The following is a 15,840-nucleotide window of genomic DNA, read 5'->3' on the forward strand; positions in this document are numbered from 1 at the left end:
TAGGTTGTGCCAGTGTCTTAACCACTCTCTCCCTTCTGTAGTCTAATGAAGGAAGATGGAAAACTCTCGAAGAGCTAATGATAACAGGGTCAGCATTAACACTCTCGGAAATTTCCAGAGGAAATTCCACTGGTTTTCCAGGGAATTATGCCATGTAAGAGCAGCTTTTCCCTTTTCTGACTGCATCTTCCCAAGCACACCTCCCGACAGTCCTAAAGAACCCAAAGTCCTAAATGCATAGTGTTTGTGCACAGGGGCATTTGTAGTCTTGGAAGAGGATGCTATATTCCTCCCCACTCCTCTCTCCCCTCCTCTTGTGCCTGTACTTTCCAGGTTAAGAGCCTAATCTTCCAAACGCTTACATAGGTGAAGTTATTCACATGCATAAGAATTCACAGCATCAAGTCCTAAGCTTGTCTTAATGCAGTTTTCATCACCTGTGCATGATGCAGAGGCTGGGAGGATGACTCCTCTCAATGACTTAAAATGCTCTTTGAAGTGTGCTACTTACTGTTTTATTTGCATCACTTAGGACTCAATTCTGACAATTTTATGCACATTGAGTAGATTCCTTTACTGTACAGGACTGGAACTACTCAGAATAAACTACAACTCAGCAAATACTTACACGTGTGCTAAGTTTATTTACATGAGTATTTTCACTGAAGTGACATACTTAAAGTTAAGCACATGCATAAGCATTTGCAGGACCAGGGACTTGGTTTTCAAAGCATTAGAATGTTAGCATCCAGGACCTCATCCTGTACATTTGATTCATCTCATTATCTCTACACACTGAAATAAAGATTTGCAGGATATAGCTGATAAGAAGTATTTCGGACTTCTGTATTTGTTTGCAAGATTCCTGAGTTTAAAGGTTTATCTCTATTTTTATGGAATATAACAGTATGCTTGCATTGGTATCTTTTAATTTTTTAAGAATGAAAATATTCAAGGAGATTTTTGCTAATAAAAATTCTGAAACTTTGGGACCGCTGTATACATCTCTAGTTACATAGTGTAATGTTAACCACCTCCTTAATGGATGTACATGTACTCTTAATTACAGAGAGACTTAAGAAAAATAACAAGAATCTAGTTTCTCTGCTTTTAAGAAAAACAAGGTAAAAATCAACACAGTAGTGCTTTTCGTTATAAGATCCCATGCAATGGGCCATGGAATAAGCATAGGTCTAATTTGGGTTCCAGCATAATATATTAACTCACAGTCTGTGATGTGCAACAATTGCCATGTTGCTTCCACTGGATATAAGTCCATATCAAATTCTATCTGTATTATCACCAATATAAAAATCTCACTTCTGGAAAAGCAGCTGTTTTCCAATAAACTACTGAGTCCTTTAAATTTAAAACAAAATTACTGACAACTTTTCAGTTTATACAATGGTTTCTAAGCATGCTTTTTAACTAATATTAGTGTTTTAAAATACTTGAATCTATTAAAAGACTTTCTCTCTACAGGGTTTCCAAATGAATTCTACAGTCAGAATCAGCAGTTTATTTAGTTCACCCCAGACCTTCTCTCCTTTCGTGTCCCTAGTTGAATATTATGTTCAGAATCAGCAAGTTATTGGGTCTGCCATAATTCTAAACTTGAGTCAATGAGACTTCAAATTTACTTTAATGGAAATTGAGGGCTCTCAGCTCCTTGCAGGATTGGGCTGGTCTACTATCTACCAGGACTACTGAATTCACTGTTTATTGGAGTCTAACTCAATGGCTCAAGGTTCAAGGTGTGGATAAAGTAACACAGGAGAATCATAATAATCAAAAAGGAGTCAAGAAATTAACAGCCACTTAAATGTTTGGTTTTTTTTTTTTTTTTTTTAATTAATTCCAACTGTTAAACAGAAACTAATAAAGGTTCTGATTCTACATTAGGATCCACTAGCATGGATCCTTGTGCCTGTGTGGAGACCCACTGAAATCAGTGGGTCTCTGTATGGGCACAGAGCTCCATGCTAGCAGATCCTGTGGCAGTATCAGGGCCAAAGAGAGTGAAATTTCACCATACAAAATAAAGGAGCACAGCATAAAGCATGGGTACAACTGAGAGCCTGAGTTCTCCTCTATGCCCTAACACTGACTATTAGGTCCTCACTGATGCGTAGGGCAGGTCTAGAGCACAGTAATATTGGAGGGGGTGGCAGGTGGGGAATGTAGCAGCAGTGAGGAGAGCCAGATAGGCAGGGGAGACCCAGGTAGCAGTTGGTCAATTGGCTCACATCTAGTATTCCAGCTCACCTAGTGGAGGAGATGGTATGCACAGTAGAGGAGCAACAGGTTGAACATAGATGGTGGGAATGGGGAGCAACTGCAGAACAAAGTGATGAGAACGGGCTGTGTGGAATGAAGATGCTGCAGAATGTTAGAGGGAAGCTCAGTCCTTTGATCTCACAGAGGGGTGTTAATAATATATGGTCTAATCCTTCAAGGGGCTGAGGATCAGGCAGAAGGTCTATATATAAACTCTCATCCTTCAAGGGGCTGTGAGGTGGGCAGTTAGGTAACATTAGCCTTATCTTACAGATGGGGAAATTAAAACCAAAGAAATGATGTGGCTCACCCAATACTACACAACGACCCAGGCTGCCTCAAAATCTTGTGATCCATCCTTCTACACTCACTATTCACTATTGACATTTTGTGCATGTTGGTTATAATGAATACATCTAGGCCAAGAGAAAGGTTCAGACATTAATCTGAACTCATCAAACCTTACTGCTTTCTTGCCCGGCAAAACCGAATCTAAACTTCTGCAAGTTTGAATTCTGAATATGTAGCATTGTGATACTGGTTCAGAAAAGCTCTATCTATGCTCTAATGTCCTATGAATAGAACACAGGAAGGGGATACATGGAGAAAGGGCCAAACTTTGTGGGTAGAACCAAAACTACCAAAAATCCAAGGGATGATATTAAAACTTGGTTTCCAGTTCACTGTAATAAATGAATAAACAAACAAATAAAAGTGTTTAAGAAAAAAAGATATTCTGGATTCTGTCTGGCAGTTTTATTTCTATATTATGATGTCATCAATAGCAGCAGCAGTAAATGTATGGGTCTATCACATTTGTAGCATAAACCCCATTGCTTAAAAGGCTTATAACTCATTCATCTTAATTAGGCCCAAGCTTCAGTTTTGCACACAAATCCTCAGTATACCCTTCAGAATCCCGTAAAATCAAAATTCATAAATCAGTTTATACTATTTTCAATTAGAATATAGCAAAATAGAGAAAATGCTTTTCTATAGCCTGAATACTTCCATGTGTTCCCAGTAAATAGCTCACTTTTTAAAAGATAAAATATTGCAAGCTTATAGGGCCTGATATAACTTCCACTAAAGTAAGTTCAAATATTTCCATTGATTTCAATGGTAGCTGGATCAGGCCCTTTCTCTTAAAATTATTGCCAGGCACTTTTGTTATGTTTACAAAAATAAACGGAAACATTAATATGTACCAAATATTAAAGTAAACCTTTAATCAAATCACAATAGCTATTTTTAATCAGCAGTTGTTATATATGTCAACAATTATACTAATTTATTATATAACTGTGGACTTCTAAACGACCAATCTGACAAAAGCGCCTAGATCACTAGGAGTGAAATTTCTTGCCATATTCTTCTAGAATTCTACTTTGCCATAGGTTTGCCATATGGATTCTTAAGTGATACATCACATACACTGGGGCTTGGAACAGAGGGGAACATCTGCCCCCCTATGTAAAAAATACTATCTCACATCTAGTATTCCATGTATTTCTTGCCATATTCTTACACTATGTAAAAAATTATTGATTTATGGATACTAAGATTCAGGCTATACAGTAAGGAGTCCTTTGGAAGAATTACAATGGCAGGATTAGTAGTGTGCGACAAGCAGCCCTCTTACAAGATGATATAAAACAGCCTGTCACTTCCTTGTAACCAAAGACACAATATTTGAATTGCTGTGAATTTACATGAAGAACGCACTGAAATCAATATCTTACTATGCAATGTCCTGGCAAACAAATTAATGCATCAAATTGCATTAACAAAAAGACACACATTCCTATCGTAAAATGGCATCATAACAGTTCTATTCACATACTACTGAGTGCAAAGGATCCACAGTTTTCCAATAGTTAAAAGGGTTTGTGGGACTATTTTCTTACATAATTATTTAGTAAAAATGTTTGTATTGTGATTATGAAAAAGGAAATTATTTTAAAATGTTAAAAAATTTTGATTTAACTAAATTCCAAACTTCCTATAAAGCTATCCTGAACTCATGATAGGTAGTCTATACTTACCCTGAAATTCGGCGGCAGTCGAGGGGAATTACGCAAGGTACACAGAGTAACTTGCATAACTCCCGTCAACTTTGTAACTTCCCTTTAGCGCGCCAGTTCCACTGTACTGCGTCAACGGGAAATGTGTTCCCATTGACGCAGCACTACGCCTTTTGAGGAGGTGGTTTAATTGATTAGACTTCCGGATCGATTGAGCGTGTCTTCATTTCCACTCAATGGATCCGGATAGATACCCTCAGGCCTGGTCTACACTGGCGACGCAGGTCGACATAAAGTCACTTACGTTGACCTATGTACACCTGCGTCTACACTGGCACCACTGTAAATTCGAATTAAGTCACCTCGAAAATCAACTTAATAAGACCACCTCAAGATATTGATTGGGGAGGGGGTGGTTTCACCAAAGTCAAACAACATACAGGAACAGAAATCAGTCCTGCATCTCATTGCAGAACCTGGTTTTCAAATATTCCCTAATGCAAAGCACTACGTGGTTAGCTCTCAGCTTAGTGCTGGCATCTGGCTGCTCATAACTGGTGGCTAGTCTTTCTGGCTCCACAGCCCAACCCTGGGGGAACCTCTCACCCTTTGCTTCACATACATTATGAAGAACACAGCAAGCAGATATCACAGAAGGGAGGTTCTTCTCAGTCATGTCCAGCCTAGTGAGGAGACTCCTCCATCTACCCTTTAAACACCCAAAGGCACATTCTACAACCGCTTAACCTCTTATTAAAACACTCCTTGTCGCTGTCAAGATGACCGGTGTATGGCTTCATTAGCCAAGGGAGCAAGGGGTAAGCAGGATCCTGCAGGATCACTATGGGCATTTCCATACCCCCAATCTGAATGTTTTGGTCTGGGAAAAAAGTGCCCGCCTGCATATTAGAGAACAGCCCTGAATTATGAAATATTCACACGTCATGCACCTTCCCAGACCACCCACATAGATGTCGGTGAAACAACCCCTGTGATCCACAAGCCCCTGCAGGACCATGGAAAAGTACCCCTTGCAGTTTAAGTACTCGGTTGCTAGGTGGGCAGGCAGTAAGATAGGGATGTGCTTCCCATCAATGGCCCTCCACAGTTTGGGAACCCCATCGTGGCAAACCCGTCCACTATGTCCTGTGCATATCCCAAAGTCACTTTCCTTCGTAACAGAAATCTATTGATGGCACTGCATACTTGAATCACGGTGGTGCCCACTGTAAATTCACCGACTCCAAATTGATTCCCAACAGAGCGGTAACAGTAGGGGGTTGCCAGCTTCCATAGAGCGATGGCGACTCTCTTCTCCGACACAGCTTCTCTCAAGCGAGTATTCACGCGCTTCAGGGATGGGGCCAGCTCTGAACACAGTTACAGGAAAGTCGCCTTTCTCATACGAAACTTTTGCAGCCACTGATCATCATCCCACTGCTGCATAATGTTGTGGTCCCACCTGTCTGTGCTTGAACCGGCGCTCCACGGAATGCAGATGATTGGTTACAGCCTACAGCAATCAGGAATTGTTCTGTTTGATGGCTTGTAGCAGGGCAGCCTCGGTGGCATCACTGTTGTGTGTGCTTCGGCTTCTTGCTCTACTTCGAAAATACTTGATGATAAGCCGCGATGTATTTGTGATGCTCACAATAATAGTGCAGAGTTGATCTGGCTCCATGTCTCTGCAGCAATGGCAAGCACGGGGAGTAAAAAAAGGGCGCAAAAATACTTTTCCTGTTTGTTTGGGGGGGGGGGGGGAGAAGGGAGAGAGAAGCAGCATTGCATCATGGGACGATGACATTTGTCCCAACAGCCACCACGGCTAGTTGCAATATGGGCTAGCTACCCACATTGCACTGCTTTGTAATTCAAATTAAGAGTGCTCAGTGCAAACGCAGGAGACCTGCACAAATAGTGTAGTGTATACACGCTGCTGCGACTTCTAAAAATCGGCTGCTGAAAGTCGACAAAGTAAGTCGACTTCACTCGGCAGTGTAGACATGGCCATAGTCAGCACTGGATTTCTGTGGCACATGCTACACTCAATTCACATGCAGAAAACCCTGGTAGCCATTGACAGTGAGGGGGTTTCCACAGGTGGAAGTAGTACAGGTAACGTAATAGAGATGCACACTGAAGATAAGGGATGTGAAGTGTAGATATGAGGAAAATTTTGCTCATTGTAAGTATTACGATCATACGCTATGTTTTTCAGAGACCACAGTATTACCTAAGAGTTCAAAGAGGATACAAAGGTCGCTATGATTCCCTCCATTGTAAAACTGAGTACTCACAAGACTATGGGACAGCTTTGCAATCAAACATGCACCTTGCAGAGGATTATTAATTCCAATTCATTTTCCACATTATACTCAAAAGCAAGGCACGACAAAAGTAAAATTAGAACATGAGGGATTTCAAAAGGGGACTTGGAATATTAGGTTGCTTAAAAAACAGGCTAATATGGAGAAGCAAATATAAACAACACAGATTGGTAAAATAAATATTTTACCACTTAAACAAAAAAAATCTAAAGTCTTGCTAGTTTGAGCCATATGTGCTTGAATCAGTGAAAAATCACCTCCACAGATGACAATCCACAACTGGAATCAACTATTGAACATTTAATCATGAGGAATGTCCCCTCCTATGAATAGCTACATGATTATTCCTTATTCTTTCCCATAACAGAAGACCAAAAAGACAGTCAAAATTAAAAGGGAATGAATATTAAAAGAAATTAAATTTTAATCCAAAGAACATTTTTCTTTGGAACTCACCACAGCAGGATATTATGGAGACAAAAGGATTAGCAAGATTAAAAAAAAAACCAACATGTATATGAAGATTACATTAGTAATTACATAACTAAAAAAGTATAAGGGCATAAAAATTTCCTAGGGTCAGCAGAAATATTCCTGAGGTCAGCAGGAAATTTCTCCCAAAGCATAGTATTTAGGTGCATTATGTGTTTGTTTTATTTCATCCTTCTTCAGTAAAATCTGGTATTGGCTTCTGTCAGAGATGGAATACTGAACTAAATGATCAGTTGGATTGTTCTGGCTTTGCATATATATTTAAATAAAATTCCTATTTTGCTAGACTAATTCAATATTTTAAAAAAGCCTTTTTTAGTCCAGCTTATGAATTTCCAAAATAAGGAGCAAAATAGGAAAGATGAGATGAAAACTCATGAACATAAATTCTCCTTTCTCTGTAGCTCTCCAGGACCCTAATTCACTTTACCAAAAAATAGATTTTAAAGACCAGTCTTTCTGATTAATATTTTTCCCCAATCCTAGAACTAAAACGCACCAAGTTCTCTGGATACAAAGCTGCATATTATTAGTACTGAATAGAGTCCTCTGATAGTACTCAGAAATTTATTGGAAAATTGATATCATCATTAGAATATTTTTTACTCTGAGTAATATCCCTCAGATAAAGAGCTTATAGTACTTTTGCACATTGTTCCTTGTGTCAAACCACTTCTATGATGCAAAATAAAATTTTCCTTGCCTATTTCAGTAGCAAATTACATCCCAAGTTAACATATTCAGTGTAATACATATAAATAGCAATAAAAGCAAAAATTAATGTCATGTACACTTATGGCACTGCTGACTCCATGTTTTCATTTCAGAAACTTTGTGGTAGTTTTGGGGAAGCACTGTATCATGCCCCCAAATATTATTTTGATTTGAATGTAGTGCCATAAATACTATTAATTATGATAAGGCACTATAAAAAACCTAATCCATAATGAAAATATTCATAAACATGTGGAATAACATGCCACAAAATTTCTAAGGCCAAAATTGGGGGGGTTAAAGATAATACTGGGCCAAATTTAAAAAGTTTGGAGGATTGGATCAGTTCAAGTAAATGTTTGGAAGTCTGAATGCTTTTATAACCTTTGGGCCCAATACTATCTATACTCAGGCAAAACTTCTGTCCTTGTGCCCTTACTTGGGCAAAAACTCTTACTGACTGAGGTATTGAGTCGGTAACCCGGACTCCCAGGAGTAATATTTACTCAAGCAAGTAATTCCATTGAATTTGATCTATCTATGTCTTCTCTCACTTACAAACTGGTGTTACTCAATTGATTTAATGAAGCTGCTCCTGATCTACACCAGCAAGTGAGAGAAGAGTCAAACCCAATGGGAATATTTATTTCACTAAAGATTTCTCACACAAATAAGGTTTTGTAGGATTTGGTCCTTATATGGGAGTTTTGCCTCAATAAAGGCTAAGAAGTGGCTAAGAAGGCTAAAGTGCCTAAGGCCCAGATCATCGAAGGCATTTAGGCACCTAACTCCCAATGGACCTATGCAAAGTCAATAGTTTTTTGCTGTTAAATCTCATAAGTGATATTGAAAATCCCATCCTAACAACAACAGGGTTGGTATAATTATCTCAATTATCCAGACCTCTCAAATCTGGAAATTTTGAAAGAGATTTGTTACTACTGTTTTATTATTTTATAATTCTGGCCCAAGCCAGACTAGAAAGGTGCAGAGGAATACAGGTATACACCTCTGCACCTTTGTATTTGTACTCTGTAAAATGAAAAATTAGAAAAATAAATTTACTGAACTTTTTTCCTGCTCAGGAAAAAATGCAACTGGACAGGTTTGGTTACAGTTTCAAATAAAAGGATAAGACTGTAGGAGGGGAGAAACGGGTATGTTAAAAACTAGCTGACCCCTCCCCCCCACGAAAACAGAGAACAGAAGAAGTCAAGAGATCCATCCAAATCACTCCATTCCAAGGACTGATCCTGCATTCCTAGTGTACCCCAACCCCACTGTGGTTAATGGGAAACTCACATGCACAAGAAATGTTAGATCTTATTCTATTAACCAATAACTTTATTAAGGGTAAGTTATTTGCTATAATTGCCATGTTTATAAAGAATGTAAAGATCAATAGCAGGGATTCGATGAGCACAATGTTATTACTTATCCCTCTCCATTTTCTGTGCCATCTAATTTCTCTTAAGAAAAACAAGGTAATTACACAGTAGTTCAAGTCTTTGTAAGTGCGTACAAATAGCTACTAATTCCTTTTTCAAAAGCTTACAGATTTGCTTCTGTGTGGTTATATTTTTGATTAACAAATAAAAACTATGGGCCCAGTCCTCCTCCCACTGATGTCAATGAGAATTTGGCCCTTTATTTCAGTGGAAGCAAGATTAGGATTATCATTATTCAATACTGAGCACATATGTGTTATGCTAAAATTATATTTCCTCTGAGTATTTTATAAGGCTTCTTAGAGGTTACAAAAGAAAACATGTAAAATCCTAGCCCCTTTAAAGTCAATAGCAGAACTCCCATTGACCTCAATGGGACCAGGATTTCACCCAAACGTTGGGCTTCAAAATGCTATTCACTATGTAGTTTTCCTATTATATGCATTAATCTGACATTTTGCAATATATTTTGCTTCTTATTTATTTCCAATATTCATAGAGTAATATGGTTTGCTTTTAAAAATACCTGCCATTATTTCATTTTACTTCTCTAATTTAAGGAAGAGATTTTTCACTTTTTGTTGATTCAGCATGTAATTGTTTTATCTATATTAATATTTCAATAAACTGTTTTGAGGTGTTCAGTGAAATTTGTGCCCAAATCAATTGTTTTTATACAGTATTCTCATGTATTAATCTTATAATAATTTGTAATTGCCATTGTTGCAATAACCAAACTGTAATATTTAATAACTTTCTCCATGATTTATAACAGGGCCTAATTTACAGAAACAAGGAAACCTCAATATATCACGTATGCCTAGTGATATCTGGTACCACATACCAAAAAAAAAAAAAGAAAAAAAAAGGCAATTATAAATATATGAACCATGATTTAGACCAATATAAGAAGATGCTCTCATCCTACGTCTTGAATGATGTGCTAGTGAAGGTTCAAGTTTATTATGTTGTGAAATTATTCTTCATTGTTCTTTCATTGTAATGATATTTACAAATGTAAAAAGGCTTGAATTTTTTTCAAACAAATGGCAGAGGAGAGATAAACAGCTGACAAAATAAACAGGATGTAGAATGACTGTATGTATACATATTGACACTAAGGACAGAAGATGTTACATAATATAGATCACCCACAAATAATGTTTTCTTCTTTTCTATAGTGAATGAAATCTAACAGCAACGATAAAGGCAAATTACTCAGCCATAAATGTCATGCAGCTGCTCAATGACCACCTTCTTTTGGCATACATAATGCCTATTTTACCTTCTTATTATATTTTTACTTTCAAATTTTGGTATGCAGTTTTATTTCCTTTAATATATCCTGTCATTTTTCCTAATTCTCATTCATATACCCCCTAATTTCTGTTCTAGATACACAAATTATATTCTCTCTCATTTTACGTAGCTGCAAAGTAGTGGCACATAAAATAGCAAAATTAAGAATAATGTATTGTTAAAAAGCCCTAGATATGTTTGCAAAATAAACATGTTCGCATTGCTTCAAAATCTCCAATAACAATGGACATTGAAGATGAGGCTCATTTCCTCAGTGATTTATTTGTAGGCGAGAAACCAGGGAACATCTCCCTTTCTTAGGTCTCTTCCCTGCTTATAAATATTCAATCATTTCCCAGCTGTGGGGTAAATATTTTCCACTTCCCCTGTTACCCTATGTCTACGTGACTTGCATTAAACTTGCTAAATGTATTACAATACTATGCCATACGCCTTAGTGTGAAAGGATAAGCCCCCTGTTTAACTTTCCTCACCAATTAAGGAATTTCACAAATAAATCACTGATTTTACTTCAAGCATGTAGCAGATGCCGATATTAATAAATATGCCAGTATGGAGGATGAATAAATCCAGGCTTCTCTTTCCCTGAACAAAAAAATAAATCCAGATAATTTCTCCACTCTACCCACCAAAAATCAAATAAGGTCCCTATCCAAGGATAATTCTAGATTATGACTTCTTAAAAGTAACCTCAGATTGCCCTCTCCCCCTGCCCCCACCATGAACAACTCTATATTACTCTCTCCCACACCACAAATAACCCCAGGTCACCATCAACAGGAACAACCCTATCTTACTAGCAAGGACAACCCCAGATTACACCCTTGTTCAAAAAGAATCCTAGACTATACTCTCCTCTCTCCCAACCTTGGAGAAAATAATTGCACCATACTCTGTCACAGAAACACTTGGAGGATGGTCGAGGGAGGACTGGGATATAACAGAGGGGTCAGGGATGAGGTGGGGAGAGGGAAAGTACAGATCAGAGAGATATTCGCTCTTATGGAGGAAACACCATGCAGTCTTTATCTGCCACCTCTTCCCTCCAGTAAGGGAGTGGTTGATAGGGCAAACTAAAGTGATGTCTTACCTTCACTGCAGTCCTTCCCCCGAAAACCAGTGTGGGAGCAGTCGCAGATGGCCTGGTCATTGAACACCGAGCAGACGCCACCGTTGAGGCAAACGTCATCCCTGGCGCACAGGCGGCTCTGCTCATCATCCAGCCGCACCTCCTGACTCTCCACGGGTGAGGCCTGTGTGTAATTCACCCTGACATCAGTTATCCAGCCCTTGAAGGGCTCCCGGTCCTTCACCGAGGACAGTGTCAGTTTCAGGGTAGCTGAGCGCAGCTCAGGCGGGAGCCCACCCAGGAAAAGGCCACTGAAGACAGTCATGTCACGCCGCTTGGACTTCACTTCCACCCACTTAGCCTCGGTCTGATCAATGAGCAATGTCGTGTTCTTAAAATGGCGGCGGATGACCACCGTGTGCCAGAGATTGTCGTTGACAGGTATGTCAGTCAGCAGAATGGCAGGCTCAGCACAGAAGATAGAGAAGCTGAGCTGAAGCCGCCCCCCTTGGGTCAAGATCAGCTCCAGGAAGTCACAGAAGCCCTCATCGTCAAAGTAAAGGACCAAGCCACTGGAGCTGCGTGTCTTCATGTTGAAGCTCATTTCACTCTCACAGCAGGCATTCCACTTGGGGAAGCGGGTCCACTGGCCCTCAGCCCCTGGGAACTCTAGGCCACTGCCAAGCTCAGCCCAGCAGCCCAGCAGCAGGGCCAGCCACAGCAGGAGGCAGCCCCCATGCTTGAGGAGCACAGCCCCCATACTTCGTGGGGTTGGGCGGGGGAGAGGGGGATGTGGAGGGGGGAGGGGCGGTGGGGGGGCTGGAGCAGACAGGGTAAAATCTTTCCAGTCACCTCTCACACTAGACGGTTGACTCACTCTTATTTCCCCTTTACACTGCAGTTATTGCAAATGCCTCCCTGGTATGAGAGGCCCAGGTTGTGAGCGCCCAAGATGCAGGTATGAGCTGGGATCCCCTAGAAGGAATGACCGAAGTGGTGGGTGGGTAATCTTGGCTGAACTGCAAGAGATCTTCAGCAAAAAAAAAAAAAAAGGCACCAATAGGCTTACTCACTGATCAACTTGGCCTCTCAAGAGGTGTCTAGGGATGTATGAGTCAGCAGAAATTTTACCAAAAGCCTACATTACCAAGATTGGAGTGGGGGGAAAAAATGTCAAAAAACTCTTCTCCAAGTGGATCCACAAAACCAGCAAAAGTGCATCAATATCCCAATATGTGTGGACTTCTTTTTACATGTTATCCACAAACTGTATTTTCCCAAGGATTTTTCCTCTCTTTTCTCAGGGAATCAATTACCAATCCCAGTGCTGCCTTCCTAGGACAGATCCTCCTGTCAGATCATGGACCGCCTGCCATGGTGCTACAACAGCAGCAGACCACAGGACTCATTGCTCATGGTTTCCTGCGCTGCCTCATTCCCAGTGGGACTGAAATCCAGAAGCTGTCAAACAGCTCAGTAGCTACTTGACATGCAAAGTTTGACAGCTTTTCTTCTGTTCTCCTGTACAAGGCCAAAACGATGATCCAAGGGTTTGATTTTGTGTGGGTTTTTTTAATCTGCAAAGAATTAAAACAAAACAATATCAAATTAAATCCTACAAACATTTAAATCACAAAACTGATAATTTATCTGTGTTTATGCTTAATTTGAACCATTCTTTAAAGTAAAGAAAAGAAACTTGTAAATAAATTTGGAGTTACTGAGAATTTATATCTTCTTATACTAAACCTAAACCTTATGCTAAAATAAGATTTTTGTGCTATTGCTTGTATAAAGACTGCATTTTACTGTTTTAAACATTGAAAGCTTTTCAGTACCAGATTTCATTTTTATAAGACTTGTTATGCTCAGACGGAAAGGGCTGTTAAAAGGCATTAATTATTCTCATTGATACCTGAGTTTCCCTTTAACTTAATTCATTTAATAGAATATCTTCATCTATGACACTATAGAGCAATATTAATGCACACTATGCCACCTAGCCTGGTTCTGATTATTTCCAATATGTTTAAAAACACGTAAAGTGGATCAAATTCCCTGCAAGGATCAACTGGCTTGAATTTATATGGCATTATTTTCACAGGGTGAGGCAGAATTACAATGGTTTCTTACAAGGTGCTCTGAAAATTTCAAACTATATTTTTCTCTGCCACCTGACCTCTTTTGCTGCTGAAATTATCTGTGATGGCAGAGAAAATCCGATTGGCATCAGCTATGCTGCTGACATCATGCACATCCCAGTTCAGCTAACATCAAGTGTTTAATCCCCCTGGGCTAGGGTCCAGTATTTTGCATACATGCCCAACTGTCCCTATTTAAGAAGGACAAACCTTCCCCACCCATTTAAAAACAAACAAACAACGTATTTGCCACAGGCCAGGCTGTTCCTTCTTCCGAAGAGCTGTCTGAAGCCAAAGCCTCCCAGGGGCGTTAAAAGGAGTCCCCCTATTTTTCTTCCCCCCCCCCCCCCCCCCCGCCGTATGTTTTCCGGCAAGTGCGTATTTGTTAATCGCCCCCTGAGCTTTAAGGCTCTGCCATTGAGCCCCCCCTTCACCCGACACCCCCATTCTCGCTGTCGGCCGGCAGCCTCCCGGCAGAGCGAATATTAGCTCAGACGCCGCCGCTGCGCCTTCCCCCCGCCTTTTGGGCGGGCGGCTCCGCGGCGCAGCCCAGTCAGAGTGGAACCTTCCCCGGCCCGGGCGCGCCCGGCACGTGCAGAGCTGCTAAGTCGCCCCCCGCTTTGCGTCTTGTTCGCCTCTTCTCAACCTCACCGATTTTTTGCTTGTTCCCCAGAGGAACCAGCACCGCCAGGGGAGCAAGGAGGGCCGGGAACTTCCTCGACAGAAGCAGCGACTAATCGCCAGGCACCTACAGCGAGAACCACGCACTGCAGAGCAGGCAGGCACCAGCCAGCCTGTCCCCGGCCTCTGTCACCCCGCTAGTCGGTGCCCGTTCTTGGCAATGCCCCTGGAAGATCAGAGACACCGGGCAGCCCCCGCTGGAAACGTGTAGCCAGGGGAGATGGCAACCACCACCACCAAGCCCCTGCCGAGCAGCCCCAGCCGCCTCCACCCCGCCCCGTGCACATGCCTGGCCCCAGCCCGGGAGTGCAGCACCCGGACACAGCAGCTCAGGGTCCAATTAAAACCCTTGCCGGGCGCCTAACCAGCATTAATTTATTGCACCGCATCGAGCGTCTGCTCAACACGCACCAGCCCCGCAGCTCAGCACCCGGAGCAGCTCCGCCCTGCCCGGCCTCCCAGCACCGCCTCCTCCGCTCGCTCCGCCCCGGTCGACTGACAGGCTCCTCCCCTCCCTGCCGCTGGGGACAGATTCAACCGAGCCCAACCCACCCCGCCGCAGCTACCCCAGCAGCAGCCGGACAGACCCGCGGCTCCTGCCGCTGCCCGGCTATCCCCACGAAGTACCCTACCTCCCTCCCTCGGCCCGCAGCCTCCCGCGTGTTCGGAGCGGGGAGGCGTGTGTGGGTCTGTGCGTGCGTGATTGTGGGGGGTCAGTGCGTGCGTGTGTGGGGCAGTGCGCGCGTGGGTCTGTGTGTGCAGGTGTCGGGCAGTGCGTGCGTGGGTCTGTGCGTGTGTGACTGTGGGGCTGTGTGTGTCGGAGAGTAACTGAAGTGTGTGACTGTGGTTCTGTATGTGTGCGGGGGAGGGGGAGAAGAAGAAATGTGTGATTGCGTGTGTTGCAGTGCGTGTGCGTGTGTGTGATGGAGACAGTTACAGTGTGTTTGTGTTTGGGGGTCATTGTCTGGGTGAGAGGGGATCATTTGTGGGGGGAGTTAGAACTTGCTAGTGTGTGTATGAAAAGGGCATTGTGTATATGGGACATTGTGTGAGAGAGAGAGAAAGAAAGGGGTAATGTTGTGTGTCTTTATGAGACAGAGCAGTAGGAGGTTATTGTGTGTATGTGAAGGGAAAGGGGTGAACGTACGTGTCACTGTGTGTCCGTGTCTCTGTGTATGTGTGAAGAGGACTCGAAGAGGATCCATGTGCGAAGGAGCCTTGTGTGTGCCTGTGACATCATGATTGTGGGTCCTTGTGTGCCTGATGGCGCACTGTTTGTGTAGATTGGTTTGATATATGTGTGTGAAAGGGACGGGTGGGGGTTATTGAGTATATGTGGAAGTGGAT

The 15,840-nt window shown here is 41.8% G+C and overlaps 1 protein-coding gene across 9 annotated transcripts in view; it reads right to left on the reverse strand.

The window, feature by feature from the left end:
• The window catches only part of LOC137164328 (neurexin-1-like), a 250,070-nt gene extending 235,322 nt beyond the window's left edge, over positions 1-14,748 (reverse strand). For 4 of the 9 annotated variants that reach the window (XM_067565130.1, XM_067565127.1, XM_067565126.1 and 1 more), the window contains exons 1-2: positions 14,464-14,748; positions 11,693-13,248 (exon numbers count right to left, since the gene is read on the reverse strand). In XM_067565130.1, coding sequence (XP_067421231.1) covers positions 11,693-12,431 — 739 coding nt within the window. In that variant the 5' untranslated portion in view covers positions 12,432-13,248; positions 14,464-14,748. Of the gene's footprint in view, positions 1-11,692; positions 13,249-14,463 lie in introns of those variants that run through there. The other 5 variants (XM_067565131.1, XM_067565128.1, XM_067565134.1 and 2 more) reach the window with 3 other exon arrangements.
• Positions 14,749-15,840: the final 1,092 nt, after the last annotated feature.

Source organism: Emydura macquarii, unplaced genomic scaffold, assembly GCF_026122565.2.
Source record: "Emydura macquarii macquarii isolate MOO-44397 ecotype Brisbane River unplaced genomic scaffold, CSIRO-AGI_Emac_v2 contig_2676, whole genome shotgun sequence".
NCBI lineage: Eukaryota > Metazoa > Chordata > Testudines > Chelidae > Emydura > Emydura macquarii.